The sequence below is a fragment of the Hemicordylus capensis genome, chromosome 3 (assembly GCF_027244095.1).
Source record: "Hemicordylus capensis ecotype Gifberg chromosome 3, rHemCap1.1.pri, whole genome shotgun sequence".
NCBI lineage: Eukaryota > Metazoa > Chordata > Lepidosauria > Squamata > Cordylidae > Hemicordylus > Hemicordylus capensis.
This window is the reverse complement of record NC_069659.1, coordinates 289,303,058-289,327,987: the sequence shown is the minus strand read 5'-3', so window position 1 is coordinate 289,327,987 and position 24,930 is coordinate 289,303,058. Positions and strand designations below refer to the sequence as shown.

Sequence of the window (24,930 nt, the reverse complement as noted above, 5' to 3'; positions counted from 1 at the left end):
TTTATTTATCTATCTATGTAAACTGCCCTAAGCCATTTTTGGAAGGGCGGTATAGAAATCAAATAAATAAATCATCATCATCATCATCATCATCCCCAGTCACAGTGGCCAAAAGTAAGGGATGATAGACTTTTGGTCCAGCAACAGCTGGAGGGTCAAAGTTGTGCAGCCCTGGAGTATACTCATGCAATGTACAGTGATAGATATGGCCAAAATCTTTTACTACAAATAAAATATAATATAGAAATTATGGGTGTAATGCATTTGGGGGACAACACATGCAAGCTGGTCTTCCCAAGGCCACTGATCACATTCAGCACACCACCCACTTCTTCTTAACAACTGAAACTGGCGGTTAAGTTTTAAACACAGATAAGATCACATAAGGCCAAGAGCCACAGTTTAAAGCAATCTGGTTTATTTTTATCATATTTATATACCGCCTGACACGTGATGCCTAGGTAGTGTACATAAAATACAAGTCTTAAAAAAGGATAAAATGACTTTAAAAATTTTATGATATAAAACAGACCATTTAAAATCAATTAAAAGCATGAGAGAACAGGTGTGTCCTAAGGGTCTTTTTGAAAACAGAAATGGAGAAGCTCTGATTTTGACAGGGAGTGTGGTTATTCTATTTTTGGGTCATGTTTTACACAACTTACCTCGGGTGATGGTGTAGCATAAGCCGTGTATGGAGGGGGAGCAGAGGAAATTGTATTGCCATCGTACATCACTTCAGAACCAATGTAGGCCTATATGCATTGACACAATACACAAAAGAAGTTGTTCATACTCTTAAATTACAAATATACTTCACCAGATTATCAATGAGCTATTCAACAGGAAATTAAGGTGAAAAATTAGCATCTCTGGGACATATAAAATGTCTGCTTTTCACACAAAGTAGCATTACTGATCAATCTTAACTGAAGAAATGTATTTAGAATACTTATACAGATATACCTCATTATGCAAAGGGTTCCGATCCTCACCTACTACCAAAAGTAATGAAATTACAAGGCATTGTGCCTATGGAAAACAGGGGGTTAGCTTGCTGGATGAACAATAAGGGGGAAAAAATGGTGAAAAAACTGAAAGGCATTACTATACCATGCTCTGCAGGGTCACCTTGTGCCCAGAAATGCCCCCAAACCACGAAATGCTCCTGAAGACAAAATGGCAGCCAGAAGTGACCTCTGTGGTCACTTCCATCCCTCTAGGAACTGCGGATACATGGATTTTAACCCTTTAGTATCCGTAGATAATGAAATCGGGTGTCAATTAAACACCCACAAATAGTGGTACCGTGATTAACGAGGGTTGCCTGTATGCCACTTTTCAGCAAAGATGTTCACAATGTTGTTTTTATAGGAAGAAGTAATGAGAAGATAGTTTCCTGCCCAAAGGGATTCACAATCTCCAGAGAAGCACAAGAAAGATACCTGCAACAGCCATCTGGAGGGACACTACACTGGGACAAACAGGGATACATCTTATCCCCCTGCTAAGTATGAGAGAGCCACCACTCTTTAAAAGGTGCCTCTTAGCCCAGTTAGCAGCATTTAACATCCGATGTGGGAGTACTAGCGTAGTCCAATACCCAATTTAATACCCAGTGCTGCACAAATGTGAATCATAGCCTTGCATGCTTATCCTCCATGCCATGCCAGAAATATGAGAAATTGAAACAGTATATACACTGGGATATGAAGCAAACTGAGCAGCAGGGCTCTACAAAGGAATGGGCCAAAATAGCAAAGCACAGAGCAGCACTGCTGAGATTCTAAGTAGTCTATGTTCTCTTTCTCTTCCTATTATTTGGAAGGAATTGTGCTCTTCTTCACCCTGGGACACAAGAGATGTGCAATAATACAATATCTGCACTGGCCCACACACAGATGGGCTTAGCAAACAGTGGTCGACAACCTTGAGTCCAACCGTGAAAAGAACAAGTGTTTCGTGACTCCAGCTTTAAACAATCAAGTGAGGAAGCTGCAACAGTTCCCTAGATGTGACAAAAAGCACTACAGGGCAGTACTGCCTGGATTTAAAAGCACTGTGGGACATTTCCCTGAAAAATACATAGTAGTGAGGAGTGTGCACAAATGTGTTAGCTTGTGGGGGGGGACACAGACTGGAACCCTAACACCCAGTGGCCACCTCACCAGGCTGCCACACCCTGCCCCTATCCAACCTGGTGGCAGCAGAGGCACTGCTGCTCCAGCTGAGTGTCTTGCACTCTCCCTGACTGCTCAAAACATGGAGGGTGGAGAACCGAGTGGTAGGAAATGCAGACTCCTCTGCACTTCCTGGCATTCTTGGTCTTTCTAGACCGGGGTGGGCAAACTTGGCCCTCCAGCTGTTGTGGAACTACAACTTCCATCATCCTCAGATACAGTTTGTTGTGGTTGGGGAATATGCGAATTGTAGTCCAATAACAGCTGGATGGGGCACGTTTGCCCATCCCTGTGCTAGACAGGGACTAAATCTTGGGAACTGGCTTCTCTACACAGTACGTAGAGACTTGTTGTATAAATGCAGGCCTAGCCCAAGGCCCTGGCATCTGAGGTGGCGTGGTGAGCTCATCACGAGCCCCATTTCTACACCCTTAACCCTGATCTTCCTCTACAACCCCAACCCACAGTAAACTAAAATTTATTTATTTGTTGCATTTATATACTGCTCTATATAAAGTCTCAGGGCAGTTTACAATCCGATTGACCAAAACCTAAAAAAAATCATATACACAGATTAAATTACCATAAATAAAACTGTAACACATCATAAAACTAAAAGTCTGCTAAAACAGGTGTGTTTTCCCAAGTCATTTAAACACAACCAGAGATGGGAAGATTCTGATTTCCTTTGGGAGTGTGTTCCAGAGCCTCGGGAGCTCCTGACTCCTATCGGACACAGTAATGCTAAACGCTCTGTGTACAGACACTCCAGCGGGGTTCCAGCAAAAAATGCAGCCAACAGGTCCATTTCTCACAGAAACATAGCTCCTCCCTCCACAGACCTTTTCCCAATCTCAATGGCAGGCATGTTGACCATCAGCATTTTGGAGCAAGGGGACTTCTCCTGAGAAGAATTTCGCCACCACTCTAATATCAACATGACGAACCTCAGTTATGACCAAGTAACATTGGAACGTTTGAGATATACATACTTTTAAAAACATACACACACAAACCACAGCCAGTGGTTGAGTAAGAAAAAAAAAAATCCCTATAACCTTGAGTTTCTCAGCAAGACTGTTCTTCCAAAAAACCAAAAAATGCAGCACAAAAACACAAGAAGAAAACAGAGCTCAAAATAGTAAGTCTGTTCAGCAGCCCCTATTCTTTCAGCAGCTGTAGAAACATGCATAATTAATGATGTTGCACAGGGAACTATTTTTAAGAGGCTGCTCTGCGCAATTCACATCCCTCCCAGTTAAAGGGGAATAGAGGGAGAAAGAACACCCCAGGGTTTACCCAGTGCCAGTTTCCGGAAGACACTCATTTGTTTCCCAAGTCCATCTTGAGTCTTTTTGGTTTTGTGGAAGGAGGGATTGAGCCAGCATGGCTGCTTCTATTTCATAACACGTTGCTGGTAAAGAAAAGACACCTGCTATGCGGCTTTGCCTAAGGCTATGTTTTTCCTTTCCTTTTTCAACTTCTACTGTAAGCAGGTCACAGGAGTTTTTCTCCTCTACAAGAAAGGTCATTGCACATAAATCTCACTCAACTTGCCCTGCAGTCTCCATCTACAAATGTAGCCGAATTAGATCCTCTACTTCAGCTGGCAGAATTAGCCCCTACCCTGGAACCCTCCTAAAGGTTAACACTTAGCTTAAGTACATAGCAAGCATGGGGAAGGTGTTCTGATCCTCACTACGGAATTCCTACACAATTAAACAAGACGTTCTGGTAAGAACTAATCTACCTACTTTCCTTTCACTATCATCTTAATTGACAAATCACCATCTTCACAAGGTAGCTAGCCCACTTCTGCCTCAAATGTTTATGCATCCGCCCATCTTGAATTGGGGTGGATGGCATCACCACAAACTATGCTGTTGAGGTGCCCCTATGTGTCACTACAGCCATGCCAAATTTGGTCCAAATCAGTCCAGGCATTGCAAAGTTGATAGGGATGGACAGGCACAAACAGAGCTGGGTGATCTCATAAGCTTACTTTCCTTAAGGAAAGTAGGCTAAAAAGGATAGCAACAGATGCTCCCCAAAACAGACCTTTCCCCCCTCAGCTGGCCTTTGCAGAATAGGCCAGCTGAGGCTCCCCTTTTAGGAGCCATTATAAGCCAGGATGGCCTCTTTTCACCCTGCAGACCGACACAGAAGCCTCACTACCTTCCAACGCAATAGATGGCTTTACAAAGCATCCCTCCTTTTTGGAATTAAGCAGCCCCCTTCATCAAGGCATGCAACAAGTGCTGCTAAAAGCTGTTACAACCATCTAGAAGCGGTTACAACCCCTGTGTCGGCATTAATTCTGCTTGAGCTAATTGACAGAGGCCTACAGATGTTCATTTTTAATGGCCTGTCACTACAGTGATGGATTATGCCAACTACAACACCAATCTCAGCTCTTCTTCAATAGCTCAGTGCTTTCCTAGGAAGCAGCAAACACATCTATCAGCCAGCATGGGCCCAGCCCACTTGTGCTGCTTCTGAAAGATTTCCCCCCTACAGCCAGGCTAGGCTAAATGAGCAAAGTGGCACCTTTTTAAAGTGGTGACTCTCACAGAATTAGCCCCTGCAACTGCTCCTACTCAACGCAGCATGGTGTCTTGCCCCACAACTCTTGTTGTGCGTGTGTGTGAATGCATGTGTTCGTAGACTGTAAACCCTCTGGGAAAGGGAACTATCTTCTATTTTATTTTGCTATCTAAATCACTTTGAGAACTGTTTTGTTGAAAAGCAGTTTATACTCCTCCTCCTCCTGCTGCTGCATCTGCTGGAACCCCTGCATCTGCTGGAACCATGCAGACATAAGTTACCCCCTCAAATGCAAGTACAAAGAGAAAGCATACTACTGTGCTTCTATTGGACAGAATGTGCGAACAGGGTGAACAACAGAAGCAATATGCTACTGGCACAGTATTTCAATACCATGTAGTAGGAACAATATCTACTTACCCCATTTGTTCTGGCATCTTGGAGAGCAATTTTCCAAGCCCTGTCAGAAATAATATGAATAAGGCAGGGTGTAAAAACAACAAAACCAAAATCCGTCTGTTAAATAAGGATTAAATTACATTTTGTAGAAGAGCAGGATAGGAATAAGTAAATGCTTGGAAAGATATTAACTAACGAAGGGAAACAGAAATGGCTGTTAATTACTATGACATAATCTGGAAAGGTGAAAGTGAGCATACGTATGTGGACACAGGACAAACAGTGTGCAGTCATCATTACCCACAAGTGATGTGCACGAGCTGGTTTGGGGCCTCCTTTGGGAAGTGCCAAACTATCTCGGGCAGCTGCAGCTGAACCAGTTAGGGTGGCTGGGAGCGGTTCCCTTAAAGCAGGCCTGCATAACATAAGGCCTGGGGGCTGGATTCGGCCTGCAGGGACTATTTTACTGGCCCCCAGGTATGCTGCAGCAACACAGGAGCTGGAAACTGCCTTATAGTGCCATCCTGTGCATGTTTTCTCAGAAATATGTTCCATGGTGTACCCAGTAAGGCTTACTCTCATGTAAGCATGCCTAGCATTGCAGCTTGAAAGCAACAACAATTTAGGGAGGAGAGGAGAGGACTTGGCATTTGTTTGGGGCTGGCATGCACTCTAGGAGGCCCACTGATTGAGCAGGGACAGGACCTATTCTCTGGCCTCTATCCTTGGTTAAAACCATGGATCCATTGACAGGGGAAATAGAGCCACAATTCACAAACAGCTAATAATATTTAATTATAATGTCATAAGGTGCTAAAAATTTGAACTCGGCCCCTGCACACCAAGTTGTGGGTGGTTCTGGTCCACCAGGGCATTTGAGTTGTGCAGCCCTGCCTTAAAGAGACGGTAAGCAGGTCCTGACCTCCTCCATTGCCGCCCCACTGCTTTTCCGGATGCAGCGCTCGCCTTAGCAACAGCCACGCAGGGTTGCTTATTTTTACAACCCGGTCGCTAGTGGACCAAAAATAGCAACCGGATTGTAAAAATAAGCTCAACATCAGCGTTTGCTAGTTACCTATAAGGTGGGAATGAATTCTGCAGTTGGCAGGGAGTTTTAAAAAAATTATAGCAATCCAGTTAAGTATGCCGATTACACCGCATTATATTATTCACACAAGAGACCTACATGGCTAGAAGCCCAGGCCTATTACAAGAGCTACTTTTCAGGAGGAAGTTCTTGTACTTGCAGCAAAACAGAAGGAACCAGAAAAGCCAAAGCCCTTGGAAACTCACAAGCAGTCATCAGCACTTTCTGCACAGAGGCTGAGCACTTTCCCGTCACGGCAAATGATCTGCAGCAAGCAATCCCTGGGCTTCCCCTCTGGAGGCTGGAAACCTGGCCAAAAGAAAGAAAGAGCAAAGAGAAGCATTTTCATTCAGTCTGAAAAGAAAAGCTAGTTGTTCAACATAAGCTGTGTTGAATAGAGGCTTGACCAGAGGGACTGGAATGGGAAATGAGACTATCAGTCAGCAGCTAAAGCACCATCTTTATGCTTTGAAAGTGGAGTACATAACAGCAAGCACTGCTTGGCATACCATACCATTGCACAGCCCTTACCACTAAGGCATAAGGCTGCACTTGTGGCCCAGAAGATGCTTCATAAGGAAGTTTTCCCACCTCAGTCCCAGCAGAGCCTGAAGGCATTTAAGATTTCTGCTTCTACAATTAAAAGCAGGGAAAGGGGGGTGTATAAGTGCTGTGATGAGCAGTCAGAAGTACGGGAGCAGGAAAAATAGCAGCAGCTACTGTGTCAGGCCCACCAGAATCTTCTAGTGCCCCACAGCAATAGCTGTTGACCCTACACAGTTTGGAATGTTCAACCTCTATGAACAGGAAAGAAAGACAGAAGGTACATATAAATGCAGTGGGACATCTCAAGTAGCGCTGAACCTCAAGGGGTTGGCACGAGTATTTAAGATGTTGTCAAAGGCCATTATCCATTCTTGCAAATAAGTTACTGAGTTACTAAGTCACTAGTCCTTTAGTCATCATGTGGCTGTTTTGGCACATGTGAGAGAGAATCAACTTCCTGGCCTGGTAACTTTGAGCAAACTCCCACTCTCTAGAGCAGGGTACGCAATGTTGGGTCCCCAGATGTTCTTGGACTACAATTCCCATCATACCCAGCCACAGTCATCTTTTGCCTTTGGGCTGGGAGTTGCAGTCCAACAACATCTGGAGACCCAAGGTTGAGAACCCCCGCCCTAGAGGAAAGCAGCTCTATACGAGCCTGCATTATCTCCTAGGCCAGGTTGAGCAACATGTCAAATATCAGGCTTTGTTGTGTGAGCCACTGACTCCCGTTAGAATCCTTTGAATCTTTGCTTTCATAAAGCTGTCTGTGCAGCTGTGAAGAAGAGTTAATACAGTGAGTTCAGTGCCCCAAACAAAACATTTTAAGCCAAGAGATGCTTATTTAAAAAAAACAACAACAAAAGACCAAAACAAGCTCAAAGTATATTCTGTTTCCAAGGGGTGGCACTCACACCAGCAGAAGGCACCTTCCCTAACCAATCCTCCTTAACGAGCAGCCCCAAAAGCCATGGTTGAGAGTCGATTCAAGTAGGGAGGCGGAAGTGGGAAAGGCAGCTTCTGCTAGCACACACTGTGCCACCATTGCAGCATCTGAGGTTACTCCAGATTTAGACCAGTGACTGTAGGTGCGCAGTTGGGGGCGAAGGTAGTTATTTTCCATCATTTCAGGATCAGTTTCCCCCAAAATGGAAATATCTTACATAGTGTAGAGCCAAAGATGCTGTTGACTACTAATAAATTAACTTTTCAAAAAATAAAAAAGGAAGCACCATCTGCTTTTAATCGATCCGTATTAGCACGCTCACACACAACAGAAAGCAGAATTGATGGCCCCTTAAAAATAAATAATCACAAGTGAAACACTGTTCTTGACAAGCTATCTGGATTCAGTGCAACAGACATAAATCAGCTCAGTTTTGGAGCGGGGGTGGTGGTTGTGTGTGTGGGGGGGGGGGTTGGTTTTGGTTTTTAATTGAGGGGGGAAATTCACAAACTATTTTGGTTCTCAATTACCGGATGTTCATGCACTCTATGAACAGCCTATGAACTTTCACTTTAATCTCTACAGAAGACTGCAAAGAATAGAATCAAAGAAATTCTGTGTAACCAACCAACTCTGATCCGGAGATGTCCTTTATTACATATTAATTTTATAATACATTAATTATATTGCATGGTTTGCATAGAATGGGTGGGTATGGTGACTTGACCTTTCCGCCTGTCACTAAGCACAAACAGGCAAGGTGTCGGCATAGTGAACAGTGGCACCATGGATGCTGAATTAGAATGCCTATTTTCCTCTCCCCATCCCGGGGGGCGGGGGGGACTGTACAGGTTATGCCCTTAGAAGGGCAAGGGGGATCTTGACTACTTCTGGTAAGCCATGTAGAACAATTCATTATTGCCACACAACAACTGTCACTGCTCAAGTTTAGAGTCATGAGAAGTCTGGAGGAGATTGACTTCTTAGGAACAAAGGAAACTGCCATATACTGAGTCAGACCATTGGTCTATCTAGCTTAGTATTGTCTTCACAGACTGGCAGCAGCTTCTCCAAGGTTGCAGGCAGGAATCTCTCTCAGCCCTGTCTTGGAGAAGCCAGGGAGGGAACTTGAAACCTTCTGCTCTTCCCAGAGCGGCTTCATCCCCTGAGGGGAATATCTTGCAGTGCTCACACATCAAGTCTCCCATTCATATGTAACCAAGGCAGACCTTGCTTAGCTATGGGGACAAGTAATGCTTGTTACCACAAGACCAGCTCTCCTCTCCATGGCTTATCTGTTTGGTACACTACAGATAACATTAGTTCTGAGTCACTTATATTTGTATTACAAGTGGCACCAAGTAGGGATGTGCATTGAACATCGGTTTGAAGATGGCAGGGGTTTCCCTTTAAGAACGGAGGGAGGGTGCACTTACCCCTCCCACCACTTTCCCCCCCTGATGGCATCAGTTTTTTTTAAAAAGCCCATCGGGGCAGCAGCGTACCTCCCTGACGCCCTGTTGCCCTCATCTTCTGAAATTGCCTGCATGCGCCGGCACATGCACCCGTGCCGGAGCGCACAGGCGCATCAGCAACTTCCAGTCATATCTGGAAGACGAGTCAATGGGGTGGCAGGGAGGTACGCTGCTGCCCAGATGGGCTTTTTAAAAAACTGGGGGGAAAGCAGCAGGAGGGGTAAGTGCACCCTCCCCCCGCTCCAAAAGGAGACCCCCATCGCCTTCGAACCAGCGGAACAGCTGGTTCTTCGAACCAGTTCGGAGGCCCATAAAGGGCATCCGGACCGGTTCTGCGCACATCCCTAGCACCAGGCTCTGTCGTGAGCCTGGATGGAACCAACACGTATATGCATGTGGCAGTGATTTTTAAAAGAATAAATTTAAGCACATTATTTACCTCGGCATTCGTTTCCCACTCTGATGTTGGTGCAGTCAATTTTCATGTGGATTCTATCCTCGAGATCCTGCCGATGTTGGTCATCATAAAATAATAAGTGGCCATGAGACCAGAGGTCAAACCAGTTCTTCTTCCAACGCCGTAATATAGTACCTGAAGAAATGAGGGAAGAAAATGTAATTTTGAAAAGCTATGACTGGAAGGCAGTTTTGGTATAAAATGAGATTTTTAAAAGCTCTTTCAGTTTTGGATGTGAAAGCAATGTTCTAGTAGTTGTTAAGTACTGTCAAAAGGATAATGCAATTTGCAGACAGAAAAAGTGGCTCATATGTTGTGCACCATAATGTTTGTTTGTTTGTTAGCACCAGCAGTTTTATGCTTTTGTGAGCACAAAATATTCGAGTGCCGTCCTGCACTCCAAAAGTGCTACTTAGATCAGAAACACATCACTGACGGTCAAACAACATGCTTCTGATCGAGCGCTTCTAGAGTGCAGGCGAGATACTTTAAGTATTTGTGTTCTTGCACAAAAGCACAAGATCAGTGTTCCCTCTAACAGGGATTTCCAGATGTTGTTGACTACAGCTCCCATAATCCCCAGCCAAAGGCCACTGCAGTTGGGGATGCTGGAAGTTGTAGTGAACAACATCTGGGAATCCCTGTTAGAGGGAACACTGCACAAGACCACCAAGTGCTTTGTCTGGAGCAAAGTTACCCCTGCTAACTGAGCAGAGGCACCTTTTAAAGCAGCGATTCTCTTATATTTAGGAGGAGGAGAGCAACTGGCCCTATTCAAGCCCAGGAGAGCATCCCTCCTATGGCCGTTGCCGGTATCTATCTTATGTTTCTTTTAAAACCGTAAGTCTTTTGGGGGCAGGGAACCATCTATCTATCTGTGTAAACTGCTTTGGAAACCTTTGTTGAAAAGCGGTATATAAATATCAGTAGTAGTAGCAAGAGTCCAAATCTGTGTGGGCAGACTAGTACCACCCTTGTGTAACATGTGGACCAGTAACCTTGAAATAGTTTACTGGCTCTTCTTACATCAGGATAAACCACTGAATCGAAGCTTGCACATCCCTGTTCTTAACGACAGTGGGTGGCATCCCATGCAGACTATCACAGGCAGTTCCCAACCACCTGCACTGTTGCAGGCATCAAAATAAACACCTGTGTTGTAAAAGAATGCTCTTGCAGCAATTGTGCAAACACAATTGTGCAATGCTGGCCATTATTTCTATTCGATATAGCCTCATGCAACTGTGTTTGCGCAATTTTAGGCAGTAGTGCAAGAGCATCCTTGCGCAGCACCACAGACAATGCATGTGGGTGACTGAGAACCATCCACGTTACACTGTGCAGGTTGCCAGCCGTTGTCAAATTCCACACAGACTAGATTGCTTCAGGTTTGCTTTGCACTTTGTGATAATTCTTGATATAATCTGGTTTTAACCATGTTTTCTTAAACACACTAAGGGCCAAACTATATGGGAGACCAACAGTTGATTTCCTGGTATATATATTTTTTCTTCCCTTCTTCACCTACTTTCCAGTCAGCTTATGAGATCACCCGGCATTCCGTGGATCTGCCCCCCACTATCAACTTTGCAACACCTGGACCAATAGGAACCAAATCAAGTACAGTTGCAGGGACACCTCAATGGTGTCGTCTGTGATGATGTCATCGACCCCAATTCAAGATGGCATAAGTTGACTAACTTGTGAACTGCCTAACCATTTTGAACCAAGTTTGCTACAGCTGTAGGGACACATAGGGATGCCCCAATGGCGTAGTTTTTAATGAACCAAGATGGCGGATACATTTGAGACACAAGAGGTCTAACTTTTGGACCACCTAACTGATTTGTACCAAATTTAGTCCAGTTATGGGATAGTGAAAGGAAAGTAGGCAGATTAGTTCTTACTATAACTAGTTAATAAATGCACCTGTTTCAGGGGGCCACCAATTTTTTCTGAATAGCAGTGCAGGGGGAGGGAACATTTAACACTTCCCTCCTGCACCTGGTTTCCAATCATGTTACATGCACGTAAGACCTCCAACACTGTCATTTACACAAGGGGAAAATGCAGAGAGAAACAGCATTGGGGAGATCATGAAAACTGTATCAGGCATTCCTTCCCCAGTGCTACTGCCCTGGGTCAAGTTCGCAGGCCCTGAATTTTCATTTCACTAGGGGGGGAAAGTCAGAAGACCCATTCACAGACATCCCACACAACACCTGGTTTGACCTGAAAAGTAGCCCCCTTTCCACAACAAATCTGATTTTCCACTGCAAATCTGATTATATTTGTTTGTTTCATTTGTATACTGCCCATCCCAGAATGGCTCAGGGCAATTCACATAAAACATTAAATAAAAGCAAGTTAAAAATATAGGTAACTCATTTGAAACCCATTTAAAGCCAATTAAATGTTATTTAAAGCCAGGATGAAAAGAGGGGTCTTTAGGGCTCTCTTGAAGACCCCCAAAGATGGTTAGCCTTTTATACTCACAGGGAGCACGTTCCACAACCTAGGGGCAACAACTGAAAAACCCCAATTCCAGTTTGCCACCAGATGAACTGGTGGCACCCAAAGACAGATCTCTCCTGATGATCTTAATGAATGGTGGGGATCTTGCAGGGAAAGTACTATCTGACTGTCAGCACATAGGTTACAAAAGGGTGTTGTCTGTACTTTGAGTGGCTGCCAACTTGAACCTATATGGCAGATATGCAAAAAAGAACAAAAGAAAGAAAAGAAAATACAACCATTGGGGTCCCCTAACTCTCTCCCTTGTGTTGTGAATTTGGGTTGTATTGTGAATTTCATGTAAACACAAAAGTTATTAAAGGAGAGTGCACATACACACACGCATAGGCATCGACCACAAGAGCCTTCTTCTCTTCTGAAAGTAGGCTAAAAAGGAGAATAGGCATAACCTGTTACTCACTTTGCCGGAGCAGCCATCCACTTTTCACCAACGCCATCGTGCAATTCTAGGGAGAAAAGGAGGATGGTGAGCCAACAAAATAGCACAAGAATAATGATGCAGAAGAGATTTTTCTAGGGCCATAATTCTCATACTAGGGGGCAGGCCTCTTTTTAAAAAGGCACAGAGTAGGTATGAAAAAGAAGAGGACCCCATGGAAACCCATGTTGGTATCCTACTGCAGGTTGTCTCTCTCACGCATCAGCTCCTCATCATGGTTACATGCTGAGCCCTAGTCTGGGGCATTCCCTAGAGTCCCCATGAAGCCCTTCCACACCAGCATCTTCAATTGGGATGTCAGGTCATGCAAAAAAAGAAGAAGAAGAAGCCTCTGCAACAAGGTAATCATAAAATCACCACACAATGCAAACGACTCTTTTGTTTCTTCATAACGAGCCCCTGGTGGCGCAGTGGTAAAACTGCCGCCCTGTAACCAGGTTACAAGTTCGATCCTGACCAGGGGCTCAAGGTTGACTCAGCCTTCCATCCTTCCAAGGTCAGTAAAATGAGTACCCAGAATGTTGGGGGCAATATGCTAAATCATTGTAAACCGCTTAGAGAGCTCCGGCTATAGAGCGGTATATAAATGTAAGTGCTATTGCTATTGCTATAACAAGCAACTGAATAATTGCCATAGTCTATCCTTTCAGACACAATGTAAGAAGGGCCCTGTTGGATCAGACCAAAGGTCCACCTAGTCCAGCATCACATTTCTCACAACAGCCAATCAGATGCCAATGAGAAGCCCAGAAAAGGAGACATGTAGGTAAATATGCTGCTGCTTCCCAGTAACTGGAATTCAGATGCATCCAAACCTGGAAGTGATATATAGATAGCATGACCAGTAGATGTTGATAAACTTGTTCTTCATGTATGTGTCTAATCTTTTAAAGCCATCTAAGCTTTTAGCCACCATTACATCTTATGGCAATCGATTCCACAAATTATACATCATCTGAAGAAGTATTTCCCTTCTGTCTGTCTTGAACCTCCTCCAAGGTTCACTGGATAATTCAAGGTTCTAGTATCATGAGGGAGGGAGAACAATTTCTCTGTATCCAATTTCTCCACACCATGCACAATATTACCTTCATCACATGCCCCCTTAGTAACCCTTTTTCTAGAGGAAAAAGGCCAAAATGTGTACCTTTGCTTAGAAGGACAGTGCTCAGACCACCTCATCAAGGGCAGAAAAAAACCCAATGTAAAAACACAATTAAAAAAAAATTAAATTGGATTTTAACATTTTCTTTTTAAAATCTGTAAAAAAAAACCTAGACCTGGGTGAAATGTCATGAATAGTAATTTCTAATTATATTATTAAAATTAGACTATAGCTAATATAGAACAGCAGATTATCAGATATAATATAAATTAAATATATCTAATTTTAGCAATTGTTTGTTAAAGTATATTGTTAAAGAACATATGGAGAAGAGAGAACAGAACTGATCAGTCCTATCGTGCAGGTGGTGTACATGCACAAACTAGATAGAGATGTGCATGGATCATTTTTTTGCTATTTGATTCAACCTTGAACTGAATCACAAAAACTTAAATTGATTCATCAAGACAACCAGCCATTGGTGGCCGGCTTGACATATCAAATCGATTTTTTAAAAAATGTGAATCACCCACTGGGAGCAATGAGGAACTCAAATCACCCCACTGTCCCCCATGAATAGGTCCTAGTGACATCAAAGTAGGTTGGGTGATAGGGCATGATGGGTGCTACATACCACTTCATCCACACACAAAGATGGGCAATTAGGTGATTTAAATTCCCCCACCCCCAAACCTCATAGGGTGGCACGAGCTGCCAGTAGTGTCGTAGTGGGTGGTTGTGACCATGAGTCACTCACCCTCCATGGCCAGCTCAGCCCCTTACTATCAACCAGCAAGGAGAGGTTGGCCTTGAGGAAGACCAAACACTTCATCTCAGCATCCAAGCATGAGCAATGGGGTGCCACACACCTCCAGCCACAGAGAGCTCCCTCTTGATCTAGAACACACCTCTTGGCAGGCACAACTGTTGCCACGTCCAGCATTGCCCAAAACTGGATCGGCTCCATCTTCCGGCCTGCCACCTGCTCCTACTGCAGCACACACTGCTCAGCACTGCTGCAAAGTTTGATTCCTCCTGACCCCCAGGGAATGCACCAAGGAACCCCTCTATGAACCACAGGATGGAACACGGAGGTGGGACCACCGACTCACTTGGCACTGCCAGGGACACCACACTACTGGACTCGGCAGCGGAGGCGATAGTAGTACTGCTGCTAGGGGTGGAGTGTGCACTAGCAGTAGTTGCTCCAGGACCCTCCTGCTGGTTGTGCCCCAGCCTTCTATCCTCAGCTTGCCTAACCTCTCCAACCAGGAAGTCCCTCCACCTGGTCAGGGTGATGGCCATGTGACCCAAGGATGAAAGGCAAAGCAAGGACAAAACATGCTCTGCCAATGCACCCAAAGATGTCCTCAGCCAATCCACCACTCCAGTTCCCAGACGACCTGCTAGGGTGATTACTTCCTCAGCGGTCAGTGTGGTCTGGAGCTCACCCACTGTCTTCTCAAGGAGAAGAGCGGAGGGCAAAGCCTGGCTCAGTGTTGCTGTCTTGGACTGCAAGCTGTTTGTGGCAACAAAGAACGGCTTGTGTGCCAAGACAACCTCAGAAATGAGCACCTAGTCCTGCTTGGACAGGTCACACGCTTCCAAGCCATACCTCTATGACAGGGTGTGGATGGCCAGCTCTCGCTCAAGCAGGCGCCTGAACAAGGGAAAGGTGAAATCCCACTGGGTTGGAACATGCTGAGGGATCAGGTGTTCAGGTAGGCAGAGCTCAAGCTGCCTCTCCCTGAGCATACACCTACCCTTTTCGCTCCGACGGAAGTAAGCTGCTATCTTTATTTAGATGAACATTTCTATACCGCCCAAAACTTACAGGACACTGCAGCTGGCGGGAGGGGTGGTGGGCACCAGTCAGGCACCCATCCTCCCAATCAAAACAAAAGAAACCCCCCCCAAAGGTAAACAGAGATCCTGGGCAGGCTGGGCACCAGACAGAACTCACAGCACACCAGCCTGCTTTTTAAAAAAAAAAAATTCAGCCAGTCAGCAGCAAAGAAGAGGTACTACTTGGGCTACAAGAGAGGAAGGGGAAGAACAGCAAAGCACCCCAGTTATTAAAGCCACTGGGGGCTAGCAAAAAGCAATAAGCTTGGGTGGGGGGGAGGATCCAAAAGCAATATGCTTGTGCGGGGGGAAATGCACATAAGGGGAGAAATTCCAAGCAGCGGCCAGTTAAGTCACTGGGGCTGCTGGCACAATTTTAAAATGGGAGTGGGGGAGAGATCAGTACAGCATCCTAGTTATTAACGCCAATGGAGGTGGGGTAGCTACAAGCAAGAATAAGGAAACAAAATTCCAAGCAGCACCCAGTTCAAGCCACTGGGGCTGCTGTTTTAAAAGAAATTAGAAGAAAATAAGAGCAGTTGCTGGCAGCACTGCAGATTTAAAACAAAAACCAGAGTCTTAGATAAGCCTCTCTCTCTCCCTCCCTCCCTCCCTCTCTCTCTCTCTCCACTCACTGGGTCAGGCAGGCAGGCCCAGACCACCACCACCATTCTCTGCTCTACTCTCAGTGCTGCTGCAGTCTCTCTCTGATCCCTCTCTCCTGAGGCACGAATGGCTCTGTCTCTCTGCCTCCAAGAAGCCCCTTAAATACATTTTGAAACTCCCTCCTTTGGCCTCCCTCTCCCTCAGCCAATGGGGCACAGTTGCCCATGCCAACACTTGATCTGAATGACAAGCCAAACAAGAAGCAAGGAGATCTCAAGCCAATTGGAAGCCAGTGCCAGAAAGCCAATCAGCAAGGGGGGAAACGCAGAAAAGCTGTTGCCCATGATGCTAACCGCTCGAATCCATTCACGTTGAACCAGGGATTATTTGATTCAGCCTCAAATCATGCCCTCCATTTTAGGGACAATTCAATTCAAGGTCGAATTTGTGAATTGCCCTGATTCAGCGTGAATCAAATTGCACATCTCTGGCATACACACAAGCCCTTACCTTTCTCTTTCTAAAAGTGGAAAGACTAGTAAAACTGGGCAATGAGGAGGAGTCTGGATATAAAAAGGGACAGGAGAGAGGTATAGAAAGTGAAACAAAAAGTGAGCAGAACATATTCATGCAGTCCCGAGGAAGCTTATTTTGAGCCTAGTCTTCATTGTAGAAGGGAAGCATTATCATTTATTATTTATCTATTTATCTATTTGATTTCTATACTGCCCTTCCAAAAATGGCTCAGGGAGGTTTACACAGAGAAATAATAAATAAAATAAGATGAATCCTTGTCCCTAAAGGTCTCACAATCTAAAAAGAAACATAAGCTATACCCCAGCAACAGTCACTGGAGGAACTGTGCTGGGGGTGGGTAGGGCCAGTTACTCTCCCCCTGCTAAATAAAGAGAATCACCATGTTAAAAGGTGCCTCTTTGCCCAGTTAGGAGGCGATGGCAGAGTGCCATAAGAGACCCCATTAGGGAATATTTTAATTAAGTTCCTGTACTTGTGGAGTAAGACAAGCATGCAAGCAAAACACAAACAGTGCAACAAAGAAATGCAAGGCCTGGTTGCTTGAATGTAACAGCATAATCAGAAATGCTGCAGCTTTGAAGATACTGGAGGAAGCATATCTGAATATGCAAATGTGTATCTGTTTTGGTACTAAATAAAGTGACCAAATTATCTTCCCATTTTTTGATGGAAGTTAATCTGAAAAAAATTCAGAAGAATTGCATTATTAAAAAGGTATAGTGTGTACCTGCCTTCTAAAAATGAAACCTCTATCTCCAAGTCGTTGTAAATATGTATTAAGGTTATATCAGACAACAAGAATGCACTTCTACTAGAAAATGACGATTAAATAGAATCTTCCTGACTAGTAATTTAAATCATTAAATTTAGTCTTCTTAAGAAGTGATTTAAAACTATTTAAATCAAATCCGCCCTGCCTTATGGTTACTCTTTTCTATACCTATTCGCTACCAAATTCAATTTAAGGTCCTGGTTTTGACCTTCAAAGCCTTGGGGGTTTGGCATCTGTCTACCTACAGACCCGCCTCTCCCATCCAGTTACATCCCCATCTGGTCAGATCTGCTCAGATGGCCCTTTTGTTGGTCCCCGAATTCCGAGAGGTTCGGGGCACTAGAATCCATGAAAGGGCCTTCTTGGTTGCTGCCCCACTTCTCTGGAATTCCCTTCCCCTGCAGATTTGTTTAGCTCCTTCCTTGTTGATTTTTAAATCTCTATTGAAGACTTTTCTTTTTCGCCAGGCTTTTACCCTGTAGTTTACCTATTTGCTTTTTCTTTCTTTTTTGTTAGTTACTTTAGTTTTATTTAGAATGTAGTTTTAATGCTGTCGTTTTGCATGTTTTTGTACACCGCCCAGAGCCTTCGGAGTCGGCGGTATATCAAATGTTCCTAATAAATAAATAAATAAGTATTCCAGCTCTATGAACGATACCCTTTTTCAGATGCCATACTCAAAATGGTGCAAAATATTCCATGAGTAGCCACTCCAGAAATTTGTAAGAGGACGGTATGCTGGCAATTGCACTTTCAATCCCTTTCCTAAAGATCCCTAGCACATAATCCACTTTATTCACAGCTGCCACACACTGTGTCAACATTTTCATTGAGCTATCCATCAGGACCACACAATCTCTCTCCTGTGCATATGGGAAAAGAAACTTTCGTCTTACTATGAAGGGTTCTTTTTCTTAGGTGGCTGAAAGGTCATCAGCTTAGTATGGGTTTATCAGTCATCACATGACTCAAGACAGGATAGGGTTAATTTTTTTTATGCAGGCTAGCTTCCTGTTAGGCAGTAGGTGACATCAGAAACCCAGTTCCAGGCCTGTAGCGTAGAAAGTTATAAAATAGAAGAAACAGAGGCAATGGAGATAGAATAGTTGATGGACAACTCAATTGTCCCCAAGGGTCACTACACCCAAAATTGGTGCCCCAACCATCCAGTTTATATGCATGGGTGGGTCCGATGACCTTCGTCCACCTAAGAAAAAGAACCCTTCATGGTAAGACCAATATTTCTTTTTCCTTACGGTGGATGAAGGTCATCAGCTTAGTATGAGACATACACAAGCCAGCTACGTGAAGGAGAGAGGGAGCGGATGGTCTAGACCAGGGATTCTCAATGTTGGGTCCCCAGATGTTATTGGACTTCAACTCCCATAATCCCCAGCCCCAGGGGCCTTTGGTTGGGGATTATGGGAGCTGAAGTCCAATAACACCTGGGGACGCAACGTTGAGAATCCCTGGTCTAGACCACGTTTTGCAGTACTGTATGGCGTAATACCGCCTGGGCCACATGGGATGAAAAGATCTTATAGTGTTTAATGAATGGAGAAACAGAAGCCCAGGTGGTTGTTCTACAAATCTTCCTGAGAGAGACATTTGTGGAAAAGCACTGTGAATGAGCTATAATGCCCGTTGGAGCAGGCAAGCTCCAGAGATTCATATTCTAACATGATAGTTGCCCATATCCCCTGGGATATGGTGACTTTGGATACTGTTACTCAGGGATGAAGGAAGAAATGACACAAAAAGGGAGTTTGTTTGGCATAACATGTCAGTACGTCCTAGGTAAATTCTGAGTGCCATGCCTAGAGTGTGCCATAATTCTTCTTTGGGGTGCATCAGAGAAGGGCAAAAGGACAACCTTCTTTCTGCATCCGGTAGAGTGTAGAATTAACCTTTGGGAGGAAGGTAGGGTCTAATATTAGCACCACTGCATCCTGGTGTAACGTGCACAGCTCCTTACGACTGGAGAGCACACTCAATTCGGATACTCTTCATGCTGAAGTAATTGCAACCAGGAAAAGCACCTGGAATGAGAGGAATTTTAAAAGGTACTGAGTGGAGTGGTTCAAAGGGAGCTCTAGTGAGTGCATTACCATTTACCCTGTGCATAATGGCTCTTGCAATGAGCTCCTCAGCCAGAGAGGCTTGCATCTGTGGTGATGGTTGTCCATGAGGAGATTGTGAGTGAAAGCTCTTTGTTCAGTGCCAGAGACAGTCACCATTCAAGTGACCTGAGAAGTTTGTTTGTCAGGGGAAGCTGCACCTGCCTGCATTTGGAATCCTGATGTGGTAGGATGTGCCACAGAAGTGTTCTTGAAAGCCATCTTGCCCAAGGGACACATTCCATGTGTAGTGAACTGTCACTGACCAGCCTCTCCTCTCCCCTAAAGAGTAAGCCAGAAGTGAAATCTAGGAGGGCAACAAATGACTTTTCTGATCACCGATGACGAATCCGTGCTTCAGGAGCATTTGTGTGGTCTGTTGAATGTCCTTGTAGGCCTGTAGATGGGTCTGAGATCTGATGAGCATATCAATCAAATAAAGTGGATGTGAATGGCTTGCAGGCATAAGCATGCCACGAGGGCCATCATCAGCTCTGAAAACACCCATAGGGCCACTAGGAGGCCAAAGGGCATTGCCCTATATTCAAACTGGGGACTGTTGTAAGCGAATCTGCAGTAGAGAGTGTGTATTGGGACATGTCAGTAGGCCTCCAAAAGGTCTATGGAGATGAGGAATTCCTGGGATCACACAGCTTCCTTGATGGATAGCAGAGATTCCATGTGGAATGGCTTCTTTTTTATAAACTGGTTCAGGTGCTTGAGGTCTAGGACCATCCTCCAGGACTTGTCTCTCTTGGGTACCAAAACAATACGGAAAATATGCACTGCCATAATTCTGTTGGTGATACTGGTTCTATTGCTTTTATCTCCAGCTGATGAAGAATAGCCAGATACAGTACATCTGTAGTTGTATGGATAAGTTTCTGGGGACGGGTGTGGGTAAGAAAGTGGACGGGGGGGAGGCATCTCAAACCCTAATGCGTAGTTGGTAGTGGAAGCCCACCAGACTCGCAAGTGTAGGGTGAGTCTGCCCCCGACCAGAACGGAGTCATTGTTTATCATTTGGTAATTGGGGACAGAGGAGAATTGTCTGGACTGTTGTGGTCTGGAAGATTACCTTATGTGTTGCTGCCACTGGGGATGCCAACAAGGTTAGTTGGTTGTAGGTTTCTCATCTCTGAAAGAGGATACTGTATTTCTAGGAAATGTTCTGTTGGGATTAAAGGAACTATTATTGAAATGAAAGGGCTTCTGTGAATTTCGGCACCCTAGGGGAATAGCCTTTTTCTTATCCCTGGTCTCGACTACAATGGGCTCTAGAGATTTGCCAAATAGCTTGGTCCCCGTGAAGGGGACCACTGAACCCCGTGCTAGGTTGAGTTTATTTTATCCAGAGGCTCCTATGCACTGCCATCCCAAAGTCATAGCCCTGGATGTGTGTTGGATAGAGTCCCGGCTGAAGTCAACCATGAATGTGGCGACCTTGGCTGGTTTATTAATGCCCTGGTATAACTTCTTATTTTCTGAAGGAATGTATTGTACTAATTCTTTTGCCCATGGAATGGAGGCATGTGCGAAGATTGAAGTAGTAGTGAATGCTCTAATTACTGTAGCTGATGCCGCATGAGCTTTTCTTAGGAGAGAATCACATATTTTGTCATCTGGAGTTTAACTGTTCCTCCCCTTCTTTGTGCATATTGACCCTGAGACTAACTGGGCCACTGGTGCATCACTCTGTAGACCAAGAGCAGGTCCATTATATCAGGGGAGAGGTTAAATAATTTTTTAGGGAATGATGTGGAAGGTCTGGAAGAGACAGGAGCATTCCATTCCACCACCATAGTGTTTTTGAACAGTGGTGGGAATGGTACCATGGCTGACGGGACCAGCTCCAATGGGAAGACTTGTAGGTCTAGGCCAGGAGGAGGTCGAGGAGAGTCTGACTCTGGAGCGGAGACATCATTGATGACTCTCTTAGCTTCGCCAGTAAAATTTCAAGTCAGCTGGTGAGAAGAGGCATGAGGAGCTCAGTACTTGTGGTGTGGAGCTCTTCTCAGGCAGTTTTTCATCTTCTGATGAGGAGGGGGGGGGTTTCAAATAGACTTTTCTTTTTTCCCCATGGTGCCCTAGCCCGAGGCTTGAAGCATCCTTTCTCTGTAGGGGGAATGCCCCCCCCGACTGGAATCTGGAGAGGAGGAGTAGGTTTCCAGGTCCTGTCGCCCTCTGGGTCTAGCCCTAGGGTCTGGAACCAGTTGGGGTAAAGCAGGCTGGAGTAGCATAGAAAACCTGCATTCAGTTGAAATAAATTCCTTTAGCCACTGAGACATGTCTTCTGGGAAAAGATATTTATTTATACATACATACATACTACCCCCCCCCCCAACCCGGCTAGGTCTTATTCATCAGAGTGGAGCTCTGTGAAGTTAGTATAGGAGCAGAGGCAGTTTGCATGGGCTGTGTCATCTGCAATTGTGCAGTGTCAGGGACTAGCAGGCTAAAGTCCTGATCTAGCACAGAAGGAAGCCTGGCATTTTGGGATACGGGGAGTGAAAGCAGCATAGCCTCAGCTCCCTCCCGCACTTCCACAGGCGCAGCAGAAATCTCTTCGGTTAAAATAGCACCCTTGTGCTGCGCACCTTTGTCCATGTTGTCTTGGGGCAATATGGGAGATAGGCATCTGGGCTGCTTCTGCTGGCAGAGTGCTTGTAGCAGGATAAACTCACTGAGGCACACAGCAGGAGAGGCTGGGGTTTTTGCAGAATTTGTTTTGTTTAAACAGAGCGTTCCTTTGTTAAGTGTTTGCTTTTCTTTGCAGCCCTTCTATGTTGCTTAGGGCTCAGCAGGGGTTCAATCGGCTTGGGGAGAGAGAGGCATCATTTAGCACCTGAAAGGGCTTTTAAAAACAGAAAAGACTACGTGTCCTTTGGGTCTGAGTGGAGACCTTCTGAGAGGGAGCCTGTGAATCTCTCTCCCAAATGATCCGCCTCCATAGGCTTGAAATAGGGGGAAAGGAGCGCGAAAAAGCTAATCAGTGTGGGGGGGGGGAGGCATAAAAAAGCTAACCAAGGCAAAACCAAAAGTAACTGAGCAGTTTTAACAAACAAGACCAAATTAGAACATAAAGCAATGATTTTTAGAACAAAATGAAGCGACTCCCTCCCCACCCTGGCACATAAGAAATAAAGCAGGTAACAGCAAGGGGAAAGGAACAAACTAGCCTGATTTCTTAGAAGTTGAATAGGAGCTCTTCAAAAACACTGTCTTTTGAGCCAGACAGGACAGAAACTGGGTTTCTGGCACCACCTACTGCCTAACAGGAACCTAGCCTGCATAAAATTGTTTAACCCTATCCTGTCTCAAGCCATATGATGACTGATAAACCCATACTAAGCTGATGACCTTTGTCCACCATACGGCAAAATGAACCATGACTATAAATATTGCCACAGGGGTGGGGTATATTGTTATTAACTGAATGCATCTGATGACTTCCCCTTCAGCTGCCACTGTTTCTTCCTACCTACTCACACTTAAGCCAAGCTAGAGACCCACATGTTATAAGCATCTGGACAATGGTATTATTTGCCAAGGTACAGGAATTACTAGGTCTCCTAATTTCTGACAAATAGCCTCTTAGCTAGGAACAGCGAGATGTAAATTATCTGATGTGCAAGCTGATCTTATCCATGTTTATCCAAAAGTAAATGCCACCGCATTCAGCGGGGTCTGTGTGTAGTCTTCCCTCCTACAGGGATTCCCAGAAGTTGCTGACTATAACTCCCAGCATTCCCAGCTAGCCTTTGCTTGGGAATTATGGGAGTTGTAGTCAACAACATGTGGGAATCCCTGTTAGGGGGAACACTGTCTACATAGGACTGCAGCATCAATGGGTAAATATGCCAAGGGTTAATTCAGCTGATAAAAACGCTGAAAGGCAAGACAACTGACAAAAGCAAGAGGTGGTGGCAAGACTTTAACACATGTCAGTAAAAAACTGAATACACCAAGATATGCGGGATTAAGACTGCAGCCCTGCGGACCAAGAAGTAAATCTCATTGAATTCAACAGGGCTTAGATCCAAGTAAACATGTTTTTGTCAGTGTTATACATCAAAGCTTGGCTCAGCTTAGTGTGTACATGTGTGTAGCATTCTACTCCTTCCTGCCATGCACAGCACATCATGATTTTTCTTCTTCCCCAAATAACTAAATATAGCCAAATTAACTATATTGGGCTGACGTCTACTCCTACTATTTATAAGGCCATGTTATTACAGCCTGTTTTGTTTCCTGCTAATTCTGCTCATCAGGTTAGCCTAAAATAAACTGATTATTTTTTTTGCTAATTATACCACATAGTTGTGGTATGGTTTTGTTCAGGCCTAAGCTGTACATATAAAGCTGCCTTATACTGAGCCAGAGTATGTCCATCTAGCACAGTACTGTCTATTCCAGGGATTCCCGACCTTGCATCCCCAGATGTAGTTGGACTACAGCTCCCATCATCTTCAGCCACTGTGGCATAAGACTGGGAGTTGTAATCCAACCACATCAGAGGACCTAAAGTCAGGAACCTTGCCATGGTCTACTCTGACTGACAGCAGCTCCAAGGGCTCAGGCAGAGGTGCTTTGTATTTTACTCTGTCCTGCTGTCAAAGATCCTATTAACTGGAGTTGCCAAACATGGGGTTTTAGAAAACATGTGCTAAATAATAAAATATCTGTACAGAGTGCTTTCAAATGTTCAAAGAACTAAGTAGCATCATCTCCATATTGAAGATGGCATAACAGGACAGGGGAATTAAGGGAGTTGTTTGCTTAGGGCCACTTAGCAAGTTAATGATAGAGGTGATATTAGAATTGTGGGAGTCCCGATTCATAGCTCAACCCCTTAGCCACTATGGTATGCTATGGCTGCTACTAAGGTAACCATTTACGTTCCACATTTCCTTTTATTGAGAAAGACAGTGTACAGATTCTCTGGCAGTCATTCATCCAGGCACCAAGCAAACCTAAACCCACTTTGTTGAAACTAAGTGATTTAGAGACTAACAGCCCCCTGTGTTTACTTAAAAGTACATCACATTGAATCTCATGGGACTTACTCCCAGGTAAGCAGGTATAAGACTGCAGCTTAAAAAACTGTGGTCTCTAATTAATTATCCAGACTCAGGAAGCCATGAGCACACAACACATCCTTGTTTCTCTCACCTCAAGGAGGAAATTACACCATCCAAAACAAATTGCATAATCCACCAAATATTTCAGTCATATGAGTATTTGTCGCCAGGTTTCCCCCCACAAACAATTGGCAGTTTTCTACCACTACCACTGACTAATGCAAACTTTAAACCATTCCTTTAACTGTTATTCTACTTA

At 44.6% G+C, this 24,930-nt stretch overlaps 1 protein-coding gene across 2 annotated transcripts in view; it reads right to left on the bottom strand.

The window, feature by feature from the left end:
- The window catches only part of PLEKHB2 (pleckstrin homology domain containing B2), a 31,038-nt gene that overhangs the window by 4,614 nt on the left and 1,494 nt on the right, over positions 1-24,930 (bottom strand). Inside the window, exons 1-6 of one of the 2 annotated variants that reach the window (XM_053311096.1) lie at positions 16,194-16,213; positions 12,570-12,615; positions 9,617-9,769; positions 6,417-6,519; positions 5,145-5,184; positions 666-755 (exon numbers count right to left, since the gene is read on the bottom strand). In XM_053311096.1, the coding sequence (XP_053167071.1) occupies positions 666-755; positions 5,145-5,184; positions 6,417-6,519; positions 9,617-9,769; positions 12,570-12,606 (423 nt within the window). In that variant the 5' untranslated portion in view covers positions 12,607-12,615; positions 16,194-16,213. Of the gene's footprint in view, positions 1-665; positions 756-5,144; positions 5,185-6,416; positions 6,520-9,616; positions 9,770-12,569; positions 12,616-16,193; positions 16,214-24,930 lie in introns of those variants that run through there. The other variant, XM_053311097.1, reaches the window with a different exon arrangement.